Source organism: Borostomias antarcticus (genome assembly GCF_949987555.1).
Source record: "Borostomias antarcticus genome assembly, chromosome: 17".
Lineage (NCBI taxonomy): Eukaryota > Metazoa > Chordata > Actinopteri > Stomiiformes > Stomiidae > Borostomias > Borostomias antarcticus.
In genome coordinates, this window is record NC_140250.1 from 14,494,893 (window position 1) to 14,510,175 (window position 15,283).

General features: G+C 45.4%; 1 protein-coding gene across 1 annotated transcript; it reads left to right on the plus strand.

Annotated features, from left to right (window-relative positions):
- Window positions 1-1,878: 1,878 nt before the first annotated feature.
- upf3a (UPF3A regulator of nonsense mediated mRNA decay) lies at window positions 1,879-11,482 on the plus strand (the record flags this gene model as incomplete). The annotated part of the gene is made up of 11 exons (XM_084452178.1): window positions 1,879-2,019; window positions 2,577-2,683; window positions 2,889-2,995; window positions 3,424-3,522; window positions 3,838-3,948; window positions 4,421-4,476; window positions 4,578-4,736; window positions 5,037-5,170; window positions 5,425-5,701; window positions 6,128-6,205; window positions 9,224-11,482. The coding sequence occupies 11 exons, from the start codon at window positions 1,879-1,881 to the stop codon at window positions 9,383-9,385; spliced, it is 1,431 nt and encodes a 476-aa protein (XP_084308304.1). The 3' UTR covers window positions 9,386-11,482.
- Window positions 11,483-15,283: the final 3,801 nt, after the last annotated feature.

Sequence of the window (15,283 nt, forward strand, 5' to 3'; positions counted from 1 at the left end):
TTCTCTACCATCTGCCCGTCTCTCCCAACCTCTCCGGGTCTCCCTTCTCTCCGTCTCTTCTTTCCCCAGTCTCTCTCTCTCTCTCTCTCTGAGTCTCTCTCCCTCTCTCTCTCCCTCTCTCTCTCTCTCTCTCTCTCTGAGTCTCTCTCCCCTCCTCGCCAGTCTCCAGTCCCTGATGGAGAGCAGAGGCAGCAGCACCAGAGGAGATGGGCTGCACTCCGTCTAAGTCAGTGGCGACCTACACGCAGGACCGGGTGTGTGGGGACCTGGACACCTGCTCCACCTTCGTCCCCAGCCTGAAGAGCTCCGTGTCCACCCCAGAGAGACCCTCGCCACAGCTCTGCGTGGAGACCAGCAGCGGCAAACAGACCTTCCTCAGCGGTGAGTGATCACACACACTAGGATTTGAACTCGATGTATGGAAAGTTCCACAGCGTAGGGACAGTTTCCCCAGAAGAGTAATTGGTGGTTTATATTGGTTAATTTGGTTTAAATGTTCTTCAAAGTACAATAGAATGTTAGTAGAAAGACTTGATGGAGGAAGATAAAGAAGGAAATGTATGTTGGAAATGGAGAAGTTGCATTTTTGGTGCAAGGTGCGTCTAGTAGGCCACTGACAGCTGATGTGGTCCTTTGCTTAGAAAGGATGTTTGGGGCACTGGTGAAAAGCCAGCGAACAACTATACAGAAGGACATTGTACGTAAGTGAGTAGAAAGTGAAGGTTTCACTATGTGATAAAGAAAAGTGTCATTTTTTGCATTTCGTTTTATATGACCTTTTATGTGTTGCACTTTGTCTTGATGTTTTTAATGTCTCATGTAAAGCACTTTGAATTGCCTTGTTGCTGGAATGTGCTCTACAAATAAGCTGGCCTTGCCTAAAGTGTGTCAATAAGTTCCTGCGTTCTCTGTGCAGTCCCGTGCCGTGACAGCCTCGGCCGCTCATTGAGCCATCCCTCCAGTCCCGGAGCGTTGAGCGTGTTCAGCTCCGCCGCCACAGCGAGCCCTCTCCGCCCGCCCCGGGCCGGCGCCGTCCAGCCCAGCTCCAGCCCGATGGACGACGGCAGCGACTCGGACAGCAGCGAGACCGTCTGTGACAGAAGATGAGCCCATTAGGGCTCGGTGCAAGAAACAGACGGTTAAAGAGCCGGCAAACTGGACTTGGTTGGACAGAGTTTTGAAATTGGTTTTACTAAATGGATGTCATTTTCTTTTCAGAACACACTTTTACATTGGTCGGCTCTCAGTAGAGATCTTCTGTTAGTCTTTATTTGAAATTCATTGGGTTGAAACCTGCCCTGTAGCTGTTATGAGCTTGTGTTGACCGATGGTTGGGTTACGATGATTATTTTTTGTAATGAGCGGGTTTTATATGCCATTGACATTAATTGACTTTGGTTGTTAGAGTTGTAAGACTGATGTGAGTCACTGTGAGACTGGTCTGATCGCCTTAGGCCTATACACTCATTTAGTGCACTCAAATTGTGGAGTTTTCATTAGGGATGCAACCTCAGCAAATAGTTTCAAATCGAGAATCAACTGTTCTATATTGCTTTGCAATGAATGTATTACTATATTCTGAATGTATGCATATGTACAGTATACACTTTCTCTGTCTACTATTATTGTTTGTTATATATTTGTATAAATCTTATAGTGATTCTTACATTATTCTGTTTTGAACATTTTGTGCTACTTGCATAAAGTGGTTTACAAATCAATACTATTAGTCTTTTATTGTTGTTATTGTTAGTAGGACGTTTAATATTAACGTTCACCTCACTCTTGACTGCTATGCATAGAGCAACATTTTTCGCGATATTACGTCCCAACTCTCGCGAGCGGTCAGTGACTCAGGAGGGAGAGAGATGGATAGAAATGAGGTCTGAAAAGGACCAAACGACCGGAGGTAGGGAAAAAAGCGTCGTGGAGATACAATTCAGAGATATTCCCCGGGAACAGGACGGTGTCTCGGTCAACTCCAAGCAAAAGGAGGAGAAGAAAGAGGTGTTCACTAAGGTAAGCGGATGATGTTTTGATGATTCTCGCTGCGTCGTTCTCGTCGTGTTGTGAGCAGATATGGAGGCTGTTGCCAGACGGGATCGTTTCAGCACCACGGACAGCGACACCGCATGATGCATCCTATCACATACATGATCCTAATAGATGCGCTTCGTAGGGCCTAGCCTACATGGAACACATTATTGTGTAATTTTTCGCCCAGTTCGTTAAACGTTTAAGTTATTGGCTATGTAACAAACGTTAGTCCACACGATAGCCTTGCTAGCTAGCTTTGTAAGCTAATGTTGGACGAAGGAATTCCGTCGAAGATGCTTGACCGATAGAGCTCAATGGGGAATATAGCAATAAGCTAATAGCTTCCCAGCAAGCTGTAGTTAAGTGCAAGTAAACTGTGAAATGCAAGGCACTTTAGGAGCAGCACATTGTAAAACTGAGTGAAGAATATGTGGATATGTGTTTACATACCGTGCGCTCCCTCGCCGCTTGATGCTTTCCTCGGCCCAACTAAATTGTTGTAATGTTAGGGTAGTTAGATCTGTCGTTGTTGTATGCAGGTGGTTATCCGACGACTTCCACCCAACCTGTCCAAGACCCAGCTGGAGGAACAGCTCAGTCCCCTTCCGTCCTACGACTACTTCGAGTTCTTCCCAGCCGACCAAAGGTAAATATGGAGAGGACATAGGGCCTAGAATACAGACGTTTGTTAAGCATGAAACCTTCAGTAGGTAGTGCAATTTAGTCCAACGATACAGAATTAAAAAGAAGTACTAGGTATTGATATCATATTGAATTATCGTCTCTTGACACTTTGTGATAGACTGGGAAGCCCTGCCTTATGTTGATATGCCCCTGTCATGTCCTTGTAGCCTTTACCCACATCTGTTTTCGAGGGCCTACATCAACTTCAAAAACCCTGAAGATATCCTGCTCTTTAGGGACCGATTTGATGGCTACATTTTCATTGACAGTAAAGGTAAAGTTTTCATACACATCACTTTACTTTCATATGAAAAAAAAACAACATTCATCTGCATCGCGTATAATGTGGTATATCATGCTCATATACTAGGCAGTCGGTAAAGATATTTGAAATTGAAATGGTACATAGTGAAAGACTGCTTAGAATAGGACAGGATATTGTGTATACTTTGTTTAATGAAGCTCAGGGTATTGTTCTATGGAAGTGGTTCTCATGTACAGGAAGTGACCAGTGATTGTAACATCAATTGGGTGCAAGATTAATAGAGTATGAATCTTTGCGTGTGTACGCGTGTGTTCCAGCTCAACTGTGTTTGATGATAGACCAGGAGGAGGATTCTAGCGATCCTCTCCAGTCCTATGATACCATGGTAACCTGTTTGGTCAGTCAGTAATCAGTTGCCGGTAATCCGTCTCTCCCAGGCCAGGAGTACCCGGCCGTGGTAGAGTTCGCCCCCTTCCAGAAGATCTCCAAGAAGAAGCTGAAAAAGAAAGATGCCAAAGCAGGGAGCATTGAAGAAGGTACCAGACTGTTCTCTGTTTAGATACTCTCCAGATATGTGTGATGATACCATGAATCCTAACAGTGTTCATACAGTATATAACCAGCGTGGCTGATATTATGACTATATCTGTAAGTAGCAGATCACCAGCCAGTAAGGTAGAGCACAGGTAGACTAGCAGCAGAGCAGCTGCTTATCATTGTTCAGCCGATATGGTCTTTATGGTTCAATTTCTCCTTGAACTCATCAACTCAGTGCTGGGAATCCAGGTGTGCAGACAGAATGTATGTGTGAACATGATAACCAGCTTCCTGTTCTGTCTGTCTGTCCTCAGACCCTGAGTACCGCCGCTTCCTGGAGAGCTACTCCTGTGATGAGGAGAAGTCCTTGGCCAACCCCGAGACCCTGCTGGGGGAGATAGAGGCCAAGACCAGGGAACTCATAGGTATGGTATAGGAAATATAGAGGCCAAGAACAGGGAACTAGGAGAGATAGAGGCCAAGACCAGGGAACTAGGAGAGATAGAGGCTAAGACTAAGGAACTAGGAGAGAGAGAGGCCAAGACCAAGAACCTAGGAGAGATAGAGGCCAAGACCAGGGAACTAGGAGAGATGGAGGCTAAGACTAGGGAACTAGGAGAGATAGAGGCCAAGACCAGGGAACTAGGAGAGATGGAGGCTAAGACTAGGGAACTAGGAGAGATAGAGGCCAAGACCAGGGAACTAGGAGAGATAGAGGCCAAGACCAGGGAACTAGGATATATGGAGGCTAAAACAGGGAGCTATAGGTAAGGTATAGAAGAAATAGAAGCCAAGACATATATTTATTACGTTTAATATCACATTGTTTGTATTCAGATGAATCAACAAGCTTTTAGCCAAATATTGATGGTTGTCTTATGACACTTTGTGTTTCAGCCAAAAGAACAACCCCACTTCTGGAGTACATCAAGAACAAGAAGCTTGAAAAGCAGGTTAGAACAGCAGGAGAGTGCCATGGTGACCAGTGAGAAGCAGCGATGCTCTCTTAGTACGGAGTCCTAGTGACTTGCTCTGTTTCAACTCTTCCTCGCAGAGGATAAGAGAGGAGAAGAGGGAGGAGAGGAGACGCAGAGAGCTGGAGAAGAAACGCCAGCGGGAGGAGGAGAAGAGGAAGAGGAGGGAGGAGGAGAGACGCAAACGCAAGGAGGCTGAAAAGCAGAAGAAACTGTCTGAGAAGGAGATAAAGATCAAGGTGGTTGCTTTATATGCATTATATATTTATGTCCTTTAAATCCCAGCCAGAGCCTCTGGTGGCGCATTCAGAAATACTGTTGTTTAGAGCAGTGCGTGTGTGTGTGTGTGTGTGTGTGTGTGTGTGTGTGTGTGTGTGTGTGTGTGTGTGTGTGTGTGTGTGTGTGTGTGTGTGTGTGTGTGTGTGTGGCGTCCAAGCCGCTGTGGAATCTCAATGCTTAGAAGTTGTGACTGCTGGTCAGTGGTTATGTCGTTACACATGATGTCACTGCCTCATCAGTTGGGTTGGTTCTGCTCTCAGCTCCTGAAGAAGAGTGACAGGGACGAAGATGTGGACTCAGACCGACTGAAGGACAAAGGGGACAGCGGGGAGACAGACAGGGGCAAGTGGGACAAACCCAGCGGACACGCAAAGGCAAAGGAACCTAAGGACAAGTAAGGTGTTCCATTTTATGGAGCTTAGCCTGACTGTTACTCTGCTTCTGCCATGTAAAGAGCCTTTCAGGGCGGGGCAAAGCTCAATGTAAACAACTATGGAGAATTGATGTATGTGTGGCTCACTGGTTAGACTGTTCTCAACCAATATGGAACATAACCTACTGTCTTTCAATGTGACTTTGTTTTTGATACTGTCAATTCCCATAATATGCACTATGTTGATTTCTGCAATGAACTGCTTTGTCCACTAGGGGTCAGCAAGAGAGCGATAAGGAGCAGAGGGACCACTGCCGTAGACAGAAGGACCACAGAGGAAGAGACGAGGAGAGGAAACGCCAGCGCCACCACTATGAGTTTGACAAGTTCATGCGCCGCAAAGAAGAGACCAAGTGGGGCAAAGGTTACTGCCAGGACCGGGCTAAGAAAGAGGGGCATCACCATGGTTACTACTGCCCTGAGGGGGGGGACAAGGGGGGCAAAGAGGACAGGGAGGAACTGGGTGGCAGGAAGGAGAGAATCCGGAACAAGGTGAGCGAGAAGGTGAGCAAGAGAGAAGGGGGGGGGGGCTAGATGTTCTGTGTGTTCTTGTAATGTCTATCACCTACTAGTCAAGTGTGTGGGCCTAATAGCCCAACCACATTCGTTGAACCTGTAGCTCCATCCAACGATAAAGCTGAGGTCAAAACATGTAATATCTTCTCTATGTTACTTACTGGCATTAGCATCTGGCAGCAAACCACCAACTGTGCATGAGATACAATCTGTTTTATGTGTACTGAATCAACAAACAGTATAGATTTATCTGTCTTGAGTATTTCATATACACTGTATACATCCATAGTTTGTAATACTTGGACATACACACATATAGATAATACTATATCTGCCAGTGCAAATACATTCAGTAACTGCTGTCTCTCAGGCTGTAACATTGACCCAGGCCATGTCTCCCAGTCTGTGATAGTGCATCAGGACAGAGGGACCGCCCAGTCAGAGGGAACACACCAGATAGGAGGCTCTCTGCCAGCCAAGGTACACATAGCCTCTCTACACCAGCTAGACTAGGCCTACATACCTCTCTACACCAGCTAGACTAGGCCTACATACCTACACCAGCTAGACTAGGCCTACATGCCTCTCTACACCAGCTAGACTAGGCCTACATACCTATCTACACCAGCTAGACTAGGCCTACATACCTCTCTACACCAGCTAGACTAGGCCTACATAGCCTCTCTACACCAGCTAGACTAGGCCTACATACCTCTCTACACCAGCTAGACTAGGCCTACATACCTCTCTACACCAGCTAGACTAGGCCTACATACCTCTCTACACCAGCTAGACTAGGCCTACATGCCTCTCTACACCAGCTAGACTAGTACTACATACCTCTACACCAGCTAGACTAGGCCTACATACCTCTCTACACCAGCTAGACTAGGCCTACATACCTCTCTACACCAGCTAGACTAGGCCTACATACCTCTCTACACCAGCTAGACTAGGCCTACATACCTCTCTACACCAGCTAGACTAGGCCTACATGCCTCTCTACACCAGCTAGACTAGGCCTACATACCTCTCTACACCAGCTAGACTAGGCCTACATACCTACACCAGCTAGACTAGGCCTACATACCTCTCTACACCAGCTAGACTAGGCCTACTTACCTCTCTACACCAGCTAGACAAGGCCTACATGCCTCTCTACACCAGCTAGACTAGGCCTACATACCTCTCTACACCAGCTAGACTAGGCCTACATACCTACACCAGCTAGACTAGGCCTACATACCTCTCTACACCAGCTAGACTAGGCCTACATACCTCTCTACACCAGCTAGACTAGGCCTACATACCTACACCAGCTATACTAGGCCTACATGCCTCTCTACACCAGCTAGACTAGGCCTACATACCTATCTACACCAGCTAGACTAGGCCTACATACCTACACCAGCTAGACTAGGCCTACATACCTACACCAGCTAGACTAGGCCTACATGCCTCTCTACACCAGCTAGACTAGGCCTACATACCTATCTACACAAGCTAGACTAGGCCTACATACCTCTCTACACCAGCTAGACTAGGCCTACATACCTCTACACCAGCTAGACTAGGCCTACATACCTACACCAGCTAGACTAGGCCTACATGCCTCTCTACACCAGCTAGACTAGGCCTACATAGCCTCTCTACACCAGCTAGACTAGGCCTACATACCTCTCTACACCAGATAGACTAGGCCTACATACCTCTCTACACCAGCTAGACTAGGCCTACATACCTCTCTACACCAGCTAGACTAGGCCTACATAGCCTCTCTACACCAGCTAGACTAGGCCTACATACCTCTCTACACCAGCTACACTAGGCCTACATACCTCTCTACACCAGCTAGACTAGGCCTACATACCTCTCTACGCCAGCTAGACTAGGCCTACATACCTCTCTACACCAGCTAGACTAGGCCTACATACCTCTCTTCCCCAGCTAGACTAGGCCTACATACCTACACCAGCTAGACTAGGCCTACATACCTCTCTACACCAGCTAGACTAGGCCTACATACCTACACCAGCTAGACTAGGCCTACATGCCTCTCTACACCAGCTAGACTAGGCCTACATACCTACACCAGCTAGACTAGGCCTACACACCTCTCTACACCAACTAGACTAGACCCACATACCTCTCTACACCAGCTAGACTAGGCCTACATACCTCTCTACGCCAGCTAGACTAGGCCTACATACCTCTCTTCCCCAGCTAGACTAGGCCTACATACCTACACCAGCTAGACTAGGCCTACATACCTCTCTACCCCAGCTAGACTAGGCCTACATACCTACACCAGCTAGACTAGGCCTACACACCTCTCTACACCAACTAGACTAGACCCACATACCTCTCTACACCAGCTAGACTAGACCCACATACCTCTACACCAGCTAGACTAGGCCAGCATAGCTTCTCTACACAAACTAGCCTCCCAAGACCAGCCAGCTATGGTACACATACTGTACAGTGGCATATCTACACCATCTAGCCAAGCAACAGATATCCTCTCTAGTTACCCTTTCTGCATAGGGAGGGGGCTACTGTAGCACCAGTTAGCCTGTTTATGTTTCTTTATGGGGAAACATAGCACCACTTAAGCCTAATTTATGCTTCTTGAAAAGTGTCGCTCGACATGTAGCATTTATGCTTCGGGCAACATCTCTATGGTAACAATCAGCTATTCATTTTGTTGCGCGTTTGTTGTCATTCTGAGAGAAGCGACTTTCTGAGGAAAAGAGTTTAATCTGCGGTAAAGAGATTATTCAGAGGGCGGTTTTCATTGTGTTTTGTTTTCATTTTTTCCGCAGTACTTGGGCATCTCTGTGAAGGGGCAGGGATGAATTGTATAGATGGGGATTTCTCCTCACAAGCTCATAGAGCCGTTCCTCTACTCCTTGACAGCCAAACGTCAAATGACAGACAAAACTAAAACAAGGCCATGGCAACGCACAAGCCTTCTATCTAGCTATCCAATCACACTTGAGCGACAATTTGTGACAGAGTCAGCGACATTAGAAAAAAACGTTGGTGCGCGACAGCCCTTGGCGACACTTTTTTCCCACAAAAAGTGTCGCCCATGACTTCAAAAGTGTCGAGCGACGGTTTTAAAAGTGTCGAGCGATGAAGCATAAATTGGGCTTTAGTCTCTTTACGAGGGGTGGGTTAGCAGCATTAGATAGCGATACAGACAGAAGCTTGTATTCATTTCATGGAAGAGGCTGTGGATCTGTCATAGGTCAGCATCACAACATCACAATCCCAGGTACTGTAGACAGCAAGAGTCCTTATCTCTCACAAAATATATATTCTTAAGGCTTTAGCCCCACCTATTGCACCACATCTTACAAGGTTTACATTTTCCTCCATCTTGTCAAAGTTAGGGGACTTAACCCTCCTGGTTAGAGTTTGCTGTTGTCGTTGTTGTTGTTGACGACAGTGTGTGCTGCTCCTCTCCCATGTCTCTGCCCTCTGATTTCCCTTCAGGACCGCCCGGCCATGCAGCTGTACCAACCAGGCAACCGCAACCGCAAACGCATGAGCTCCGGGGGCAAAGGTTACGACTGCCTCCCTGCCAGCCACGCCCCCGAGCCCTGCTACGAGGTTGTTACCGTGGGGACAGGGTCAGAGAAGAGTGGGGATGAATAGCTGTTCACCTGACCTCAATGCTCCACTGATGCTCCATGTCCTTGTTAGCTTGTATGCCAGACTAGCATCAAGAGTGAAAAGTTCAAATGCCCTCTTCATGTTATAAATCTGTGTTTGTGGAATGTCTTCTTACAGTTTGAAGTTTTACAGTAATTGAATTGTCATCGGAGGAACATTCTCAGAAACGTCAGGATGGATTAGTAATATGCTACATTGGAATAATCCCCAAATTACCAGAAACCTCTCTGGGAAGCATATCTACAGTAGATTAGATGGAATCATCCCAGGATATTGATAGCACAACTATAACTTTACCGATTATGTTTCCAGTTTGGCCACAAGAGGAAACTTCTTTTGTGATGCTTCACAGAAGCGTTTAGCTCTTTTGTATAGACCACACTGAGATGGGGAGCATAGCTGTTCAGAGAAGTGGACCTTCAGTTTACTGACTGTCCACCACTTGAGAAGGCTCAGCACTCTCAGTGAGCAGATTTCTAAGCCTTTTTAGAGAGTCCATTAGACTGGGATGTTTTTAAAGAAAGTCTATTTAGATTTTATCATAAAAGAAACTATATAATGCAAGAGTTTTATTTAATTTTTTAATAGTTTAAAACATATTTGCAGGGTTGGATGTACAATGTAGAATCGTTTTAATCAGTTAGATGAAATACAGTAAATCCAGTGTGTGTGTGTGTGTGTGTGTGTGTGTGTGTGTGTGTGTGTGTGTGTGTGTGTGTGTGTGTGTGTGTGTGTGTGTGTGTGTGAGTGAGAGAGAGAGAGTGTGAGAGAGTGTGTATGTGCATGTGTGATTAAGAGCGGGGGCTAGGGGACTGAAAGAGTGTCAGAGGAAAGAGTGTGTTGCGTTTTTTCCAGTTGTACCTTTGTTAAAATGTGATTTCAGACTTTTTTTTAACACCTAGATGTCATAGAATAGACAAAGCAGCAGTTGATGTTGGATGATGCAAGCGATTAGTCTATTTCTATGAGCAGTGCCCCACATGTGAACCAGATGAAAGTACAGAACTTGGTTACTGAACATGGTTACTAGAGATATTCTGAGATTAAAGGACAGGTTTGGAATTTAGCATTATAAGCCATGTTATAAGGTTATTTACGATCATATAAAGTACAAAGGCCAATATCAAAGTTTAGTCAAACGGTGCTCTCTTGAGATATAGCCCGTCGCCACTAACACACTCAATGGATCTATAGGTGCATTGACAAAATCCTTCATAAACACCATAAACTCTCGTTTTCAAAGACAGGAAACTCACCAAGTGGTCACTGGTGTCCATTGATGTTCTCACAAAAAAATCACCACAAAGTATGCTTCCGATAGGGTTTTATTGATCATATTTATCCATTGATTTGCATTGACAACAAAGCCAGATATCTTTAGATTTATCCGCGTCCCATATTTGTTTTGATCAACAAACACTTCTACCTAACACTATCAATGAAATACCAGCTGCAAAGCAATCCTAGGCTTCTTGACTTGTTGTTGTTGTGGTTGTTGTTATTGTTGTGTAGACCTGTGACCCAGAAGCGGCCCTTCTTCTTCTACGGTAGCCTCCAAACTCAGTCAAGACCTCCCAAAGTTCAAGCGGAAGTTTATTAACGTATGTACTGCAAGTGAAAATAGCTCTATGCTAAATGATAAATAAAACCCGATTGGAAGCATACTTTGTGGCAATTTTTTTTGTCAGAACATCAACGGACACCAGTGACCTCTCAATGAGTTTCCTGTCTTTGAAAACATGAGTTTATGGTGTTTTTGAGGGATTTTGTCTATGCACCTACAGTATGGATCCATTGACTGTTAGCGGCGACGGGCTATCTATATATTATCTCAAGAGTGCACCATTTGATGAAAGTTTGATATCGGCTATTGTATATGATCATAAATAACCTTATAACATGGCTTATATTGCTGAATTCCTAAACTTTAACTATGTGGAAAGTCTTTTAATTTTCTACACTGTTGTCTACCACATGCACTGTCCTACTCATCTGATGCCTGAACTGCTGTACTGTATAAGATAATTATAAGATAATAACTTAGTCATGTCTGTGTAACATGCCTTAGATATTTTTGCACACGACAGTCACATTCTTATTTTAATCCTGTATTGTTTGTGTTATCATGATATTAATTTGAAAAATTAAATCTAAAAGCTGTAACATTTTAGTGAAATATCTGCTTCCTTCACCATCCTTGGACTATAATAGTGTAGTGGAGGGTATACGGAGGTATACAGAGTATACCCACATCTTTATCCATGGACCCACAGTATACCCACATCTTTGTCCAGCACAAATACTAAAAACTAACATTTCTGCTACAGTATAGACTACTCACGTATTAAGTCACCACTACACCCCTTGAGACTCATGTCAAACTAATGGTATATGATGACAATTAGTATTGTAACACAGATGATACCTCAACCTGAGGTAATGTGGGGTCAGTCTCAAGCTTACCATCTGTATTCCAGGATGAGATAAAAGCAGAACTACTACTGTGTGAAGAGGAAGTTAATGGCCATACGCACACCCCTAGAGGATCTCGTGAATGATCTTGAGAAAAACAAAACATGCTATATTTACTTCACCCAAAAGAAACTGAAAAGTAATATATCCGCCAGGGCAAGTACATCCAGTAACTGCTGAACTGAAGCTCCAACCCAGGCTGTCACCAGTCTGTAACATTGACCCAGGCTATGTCACCAGTCTGTAACATTGACCCAGGCTATGTCACCAGTCTGTAACATTGACCCAGGCTATGTCACCAGTCTGTAACATTGACCCAGGCTATGTCACCAGTCTGTAACATTGACCCAGGCTATGTCACCAGTCTGTAACATTGACCCAGGCTATGTCACCAGTCTGTAACATTGACCCAGGCTATGTCACCAGTCTGTAACATTGACCCAGGCTATGTCACCAGTCTGTAACATTGACCCAGGCTATGTCTCCCAGTCTGTAACATTGACCCAGGCTATGTCACCAGTCTGTAACATTGACCCAGGCTATGTCACCAGTCTGTAACATTGACCCAGGCTATGTCTCCCAGTCTGTAACATTGACCCAGGCTATGTCACCAGTCTGTAACATTGACCCAGGCTATGTCACCAGTCTGTAACATTGACCCAGGCTATGTCACCAGTCTGTAACATTGACCCAGGCTATGTCACCAGTCTGTAACATTGACCCAGGCTATGTCACAAGTCTGTAACATTGACCCAGGCTATGTCACCAGTCTGTAACATTGACCCAGGCTATGTCACCAGTCTGTAACATTGACCCAGGCTATGTCACCAGTCTGTAACATTGACCCAGGCTATGTCACCAGTCTGTGACATTGACCCAGGCTATGTCTCCCAGTCTGTAACATTGACCCAGGCTATGTCACCAGTCTGTAACATTGACCCAGGCTATGTCACCAGTCTGTAACATTGACCCAGGCTATGTCTCCCAGTCTGTAACATTGACCCAGGCTATGTCACCAGTCTGTAACATTGACCCAGGCTATGTCACCAGTCTGTAACATTGACCCAGGCTATGTCACCAGTCTGTAACATTGACCCAGGCTATGTCACCAGTCTGTAACATTGACCCAGGCTATGTCTCCCAGTCTGTAACATTGACCCAGGCTATGTCACCAGTCTGTAACATTGACCCAGGCTATGTCACCAGTCTGTAACATTGACCCAGGCTATGTCACCAGTCTGTAACATTGACCCAGGCTATGTCACCAGTCTGTAACATTGACCCAGGCTATGTCTCCCAGTCTGTAACATTGACCCAGGCTATGTCACCAGTCTGTAACATTGACCCAGGCTATGTCTCCAGTCTGTAACATTGACCCAGGCTATGTCTCCCAGTCTGTAACATTGACCCAGGCTATGTCACCAGTCTGTAACATTGACCCAGGCTATGTCACCAGTCTGTAACATTGACCCAGGCTATGTCTCCCAGTCTGTAACATAGACCCAGTCTGTAACATTTACCTAGACCATGTCTCCAGTGTTTAACGCTGACCCAGTCTGTAACGTTGACCTAGATGATGTCTCCAGTAGGCCTTTTCCATTGGCCCTTTTGGGCCGGGTCAAACCGTGCCACACTGATTTGTTTTTCCTTACCAGTTTACTGCACCAGGCCCAAAACGGACCCTCTCCGGAGCAGGGCCAGAGGCTGCCGGTGCGGGCAGCAGTGACGTCAGATGGGCTTCATTGTATTCTCTATTCACTGTAGTTTCAGCATCCGTGTTTAATTACCTCAGCCGCAGCGACAGCGCAGGGCGAGAGGTAATGTTTTCAGTGGCGCGTGTTGGTTCGTTGGTTCATTATTTAACAGGATTACGCAAAAACTATCAGACCGATTTTCATAAAACTCGGTGGAGTGGTGTACAGTAAGTATCTTCGGCCAATTTAGAACCCATTCGATTTTGGCATGCACAGAGCCACGAAATGCATTCAGGGCGGAGGTCTATACTCTCTGAGCACCATTTCTAGTTTGTCTTTGTGACTGTTCTTCACATCCGAATGTGATCCGAATCACCAGGCGAATACATGAATTAAAACAAAACTTGTGTGGCGGCGCTAGAGACACAGGGTTTGGACTGGGGTGCGCGGAGGGAGAGCCTGGAGTGCACCAAACCACTTCCCCTGCTCTGCACCCTGTGTGAGGGAGAATGGAGTGAGCAAAATCTGGATGAGTGAACGGAACAAAAAGACTAGAATAGTATACTATAGAATACGGACAGCAATTCTATAGGGCCTAAACTGAGTAGTACTTGCCACAGGAATATCATGTGTAGCGTGTTCTGGGGTTATAGCTCTGACTATGACCAGTATAATTATGATTATACCACGGTTATCACAAATATGAAGGAAAATGGATTTAAGGCGTTAAATCAAACTCGTATGGGGCACCACTCTGTTATGTACAGAGAAACAGATAACCTTTATCAATAGTCTAATTTATTCATCAATCTCATTCTGTAGGCGGAGTTCTTGACTCAATCAACTGACCTAAGATAATGGAATGACGCTAGGACATGATCAAAAATTAAAAATATCTATTGAAGTTATACTAATCAATTATCAAGATAATATTATAACACAATTCATTATTAGATGGAAAAACACATGTGGCAATATGAAAACAGCAGAAATGAAAAGAATGATGTCAGAGATTATCACAGCCTATCCTAAATCTTCTAAGCTTAAACAGCACTTTGGCATCTCACACCACAATCATAGGCGACTGTTGGGTAATACTTTAGTAGCGGTGTGTGATCGCGCGTTGTCCGGGCGGTGTTGTCTGGCTCGAAGCATGGAGGAGGCACGTGACTGATGGTCGCTCGGTTTGATGAAAGGAGCAACGCGCCTGCGCTCCCGTTGAAAAAGTGATGGTATAGCGTTGCTGCGCGGAGTTGAGGTTCGTGGAGTTCAAAGTTCAGTTTCAGAGTTCACAAGTTGCAAATATCTCATTCAAAACCTCTGCTCTCGCCAGAGGTGGATCTTTGAAGAGTATTTTCCTAAGCCCCTGTGTCGACTCAGAGATCTTAGGTGACAGTCCAGTGTGGATACAGGCTGATCTTAGCAACCGGCACAAACTTAGTTACTGGAGAGTTGAGAGCACACAAGAGTGTGAAAACAAGAGAGAGCTGCACGAGAGTGTGAAAAACAAGAGGAAATCACGAGAAAGAGAACTTCCTGTCTGATCCCGTTTTAAGATCAAAGAGATGAGGTGTGACCGGTGGGTGTCGGCAGGCCGCAGTAACACATAACACACAGTACAGTTGCATTACAAATATAGTGCATCACACCATAACATGGTTCACCGGGCTTATTCACATGGTGTTTGCATCACATGGGGGAAGATGGAGCAGTT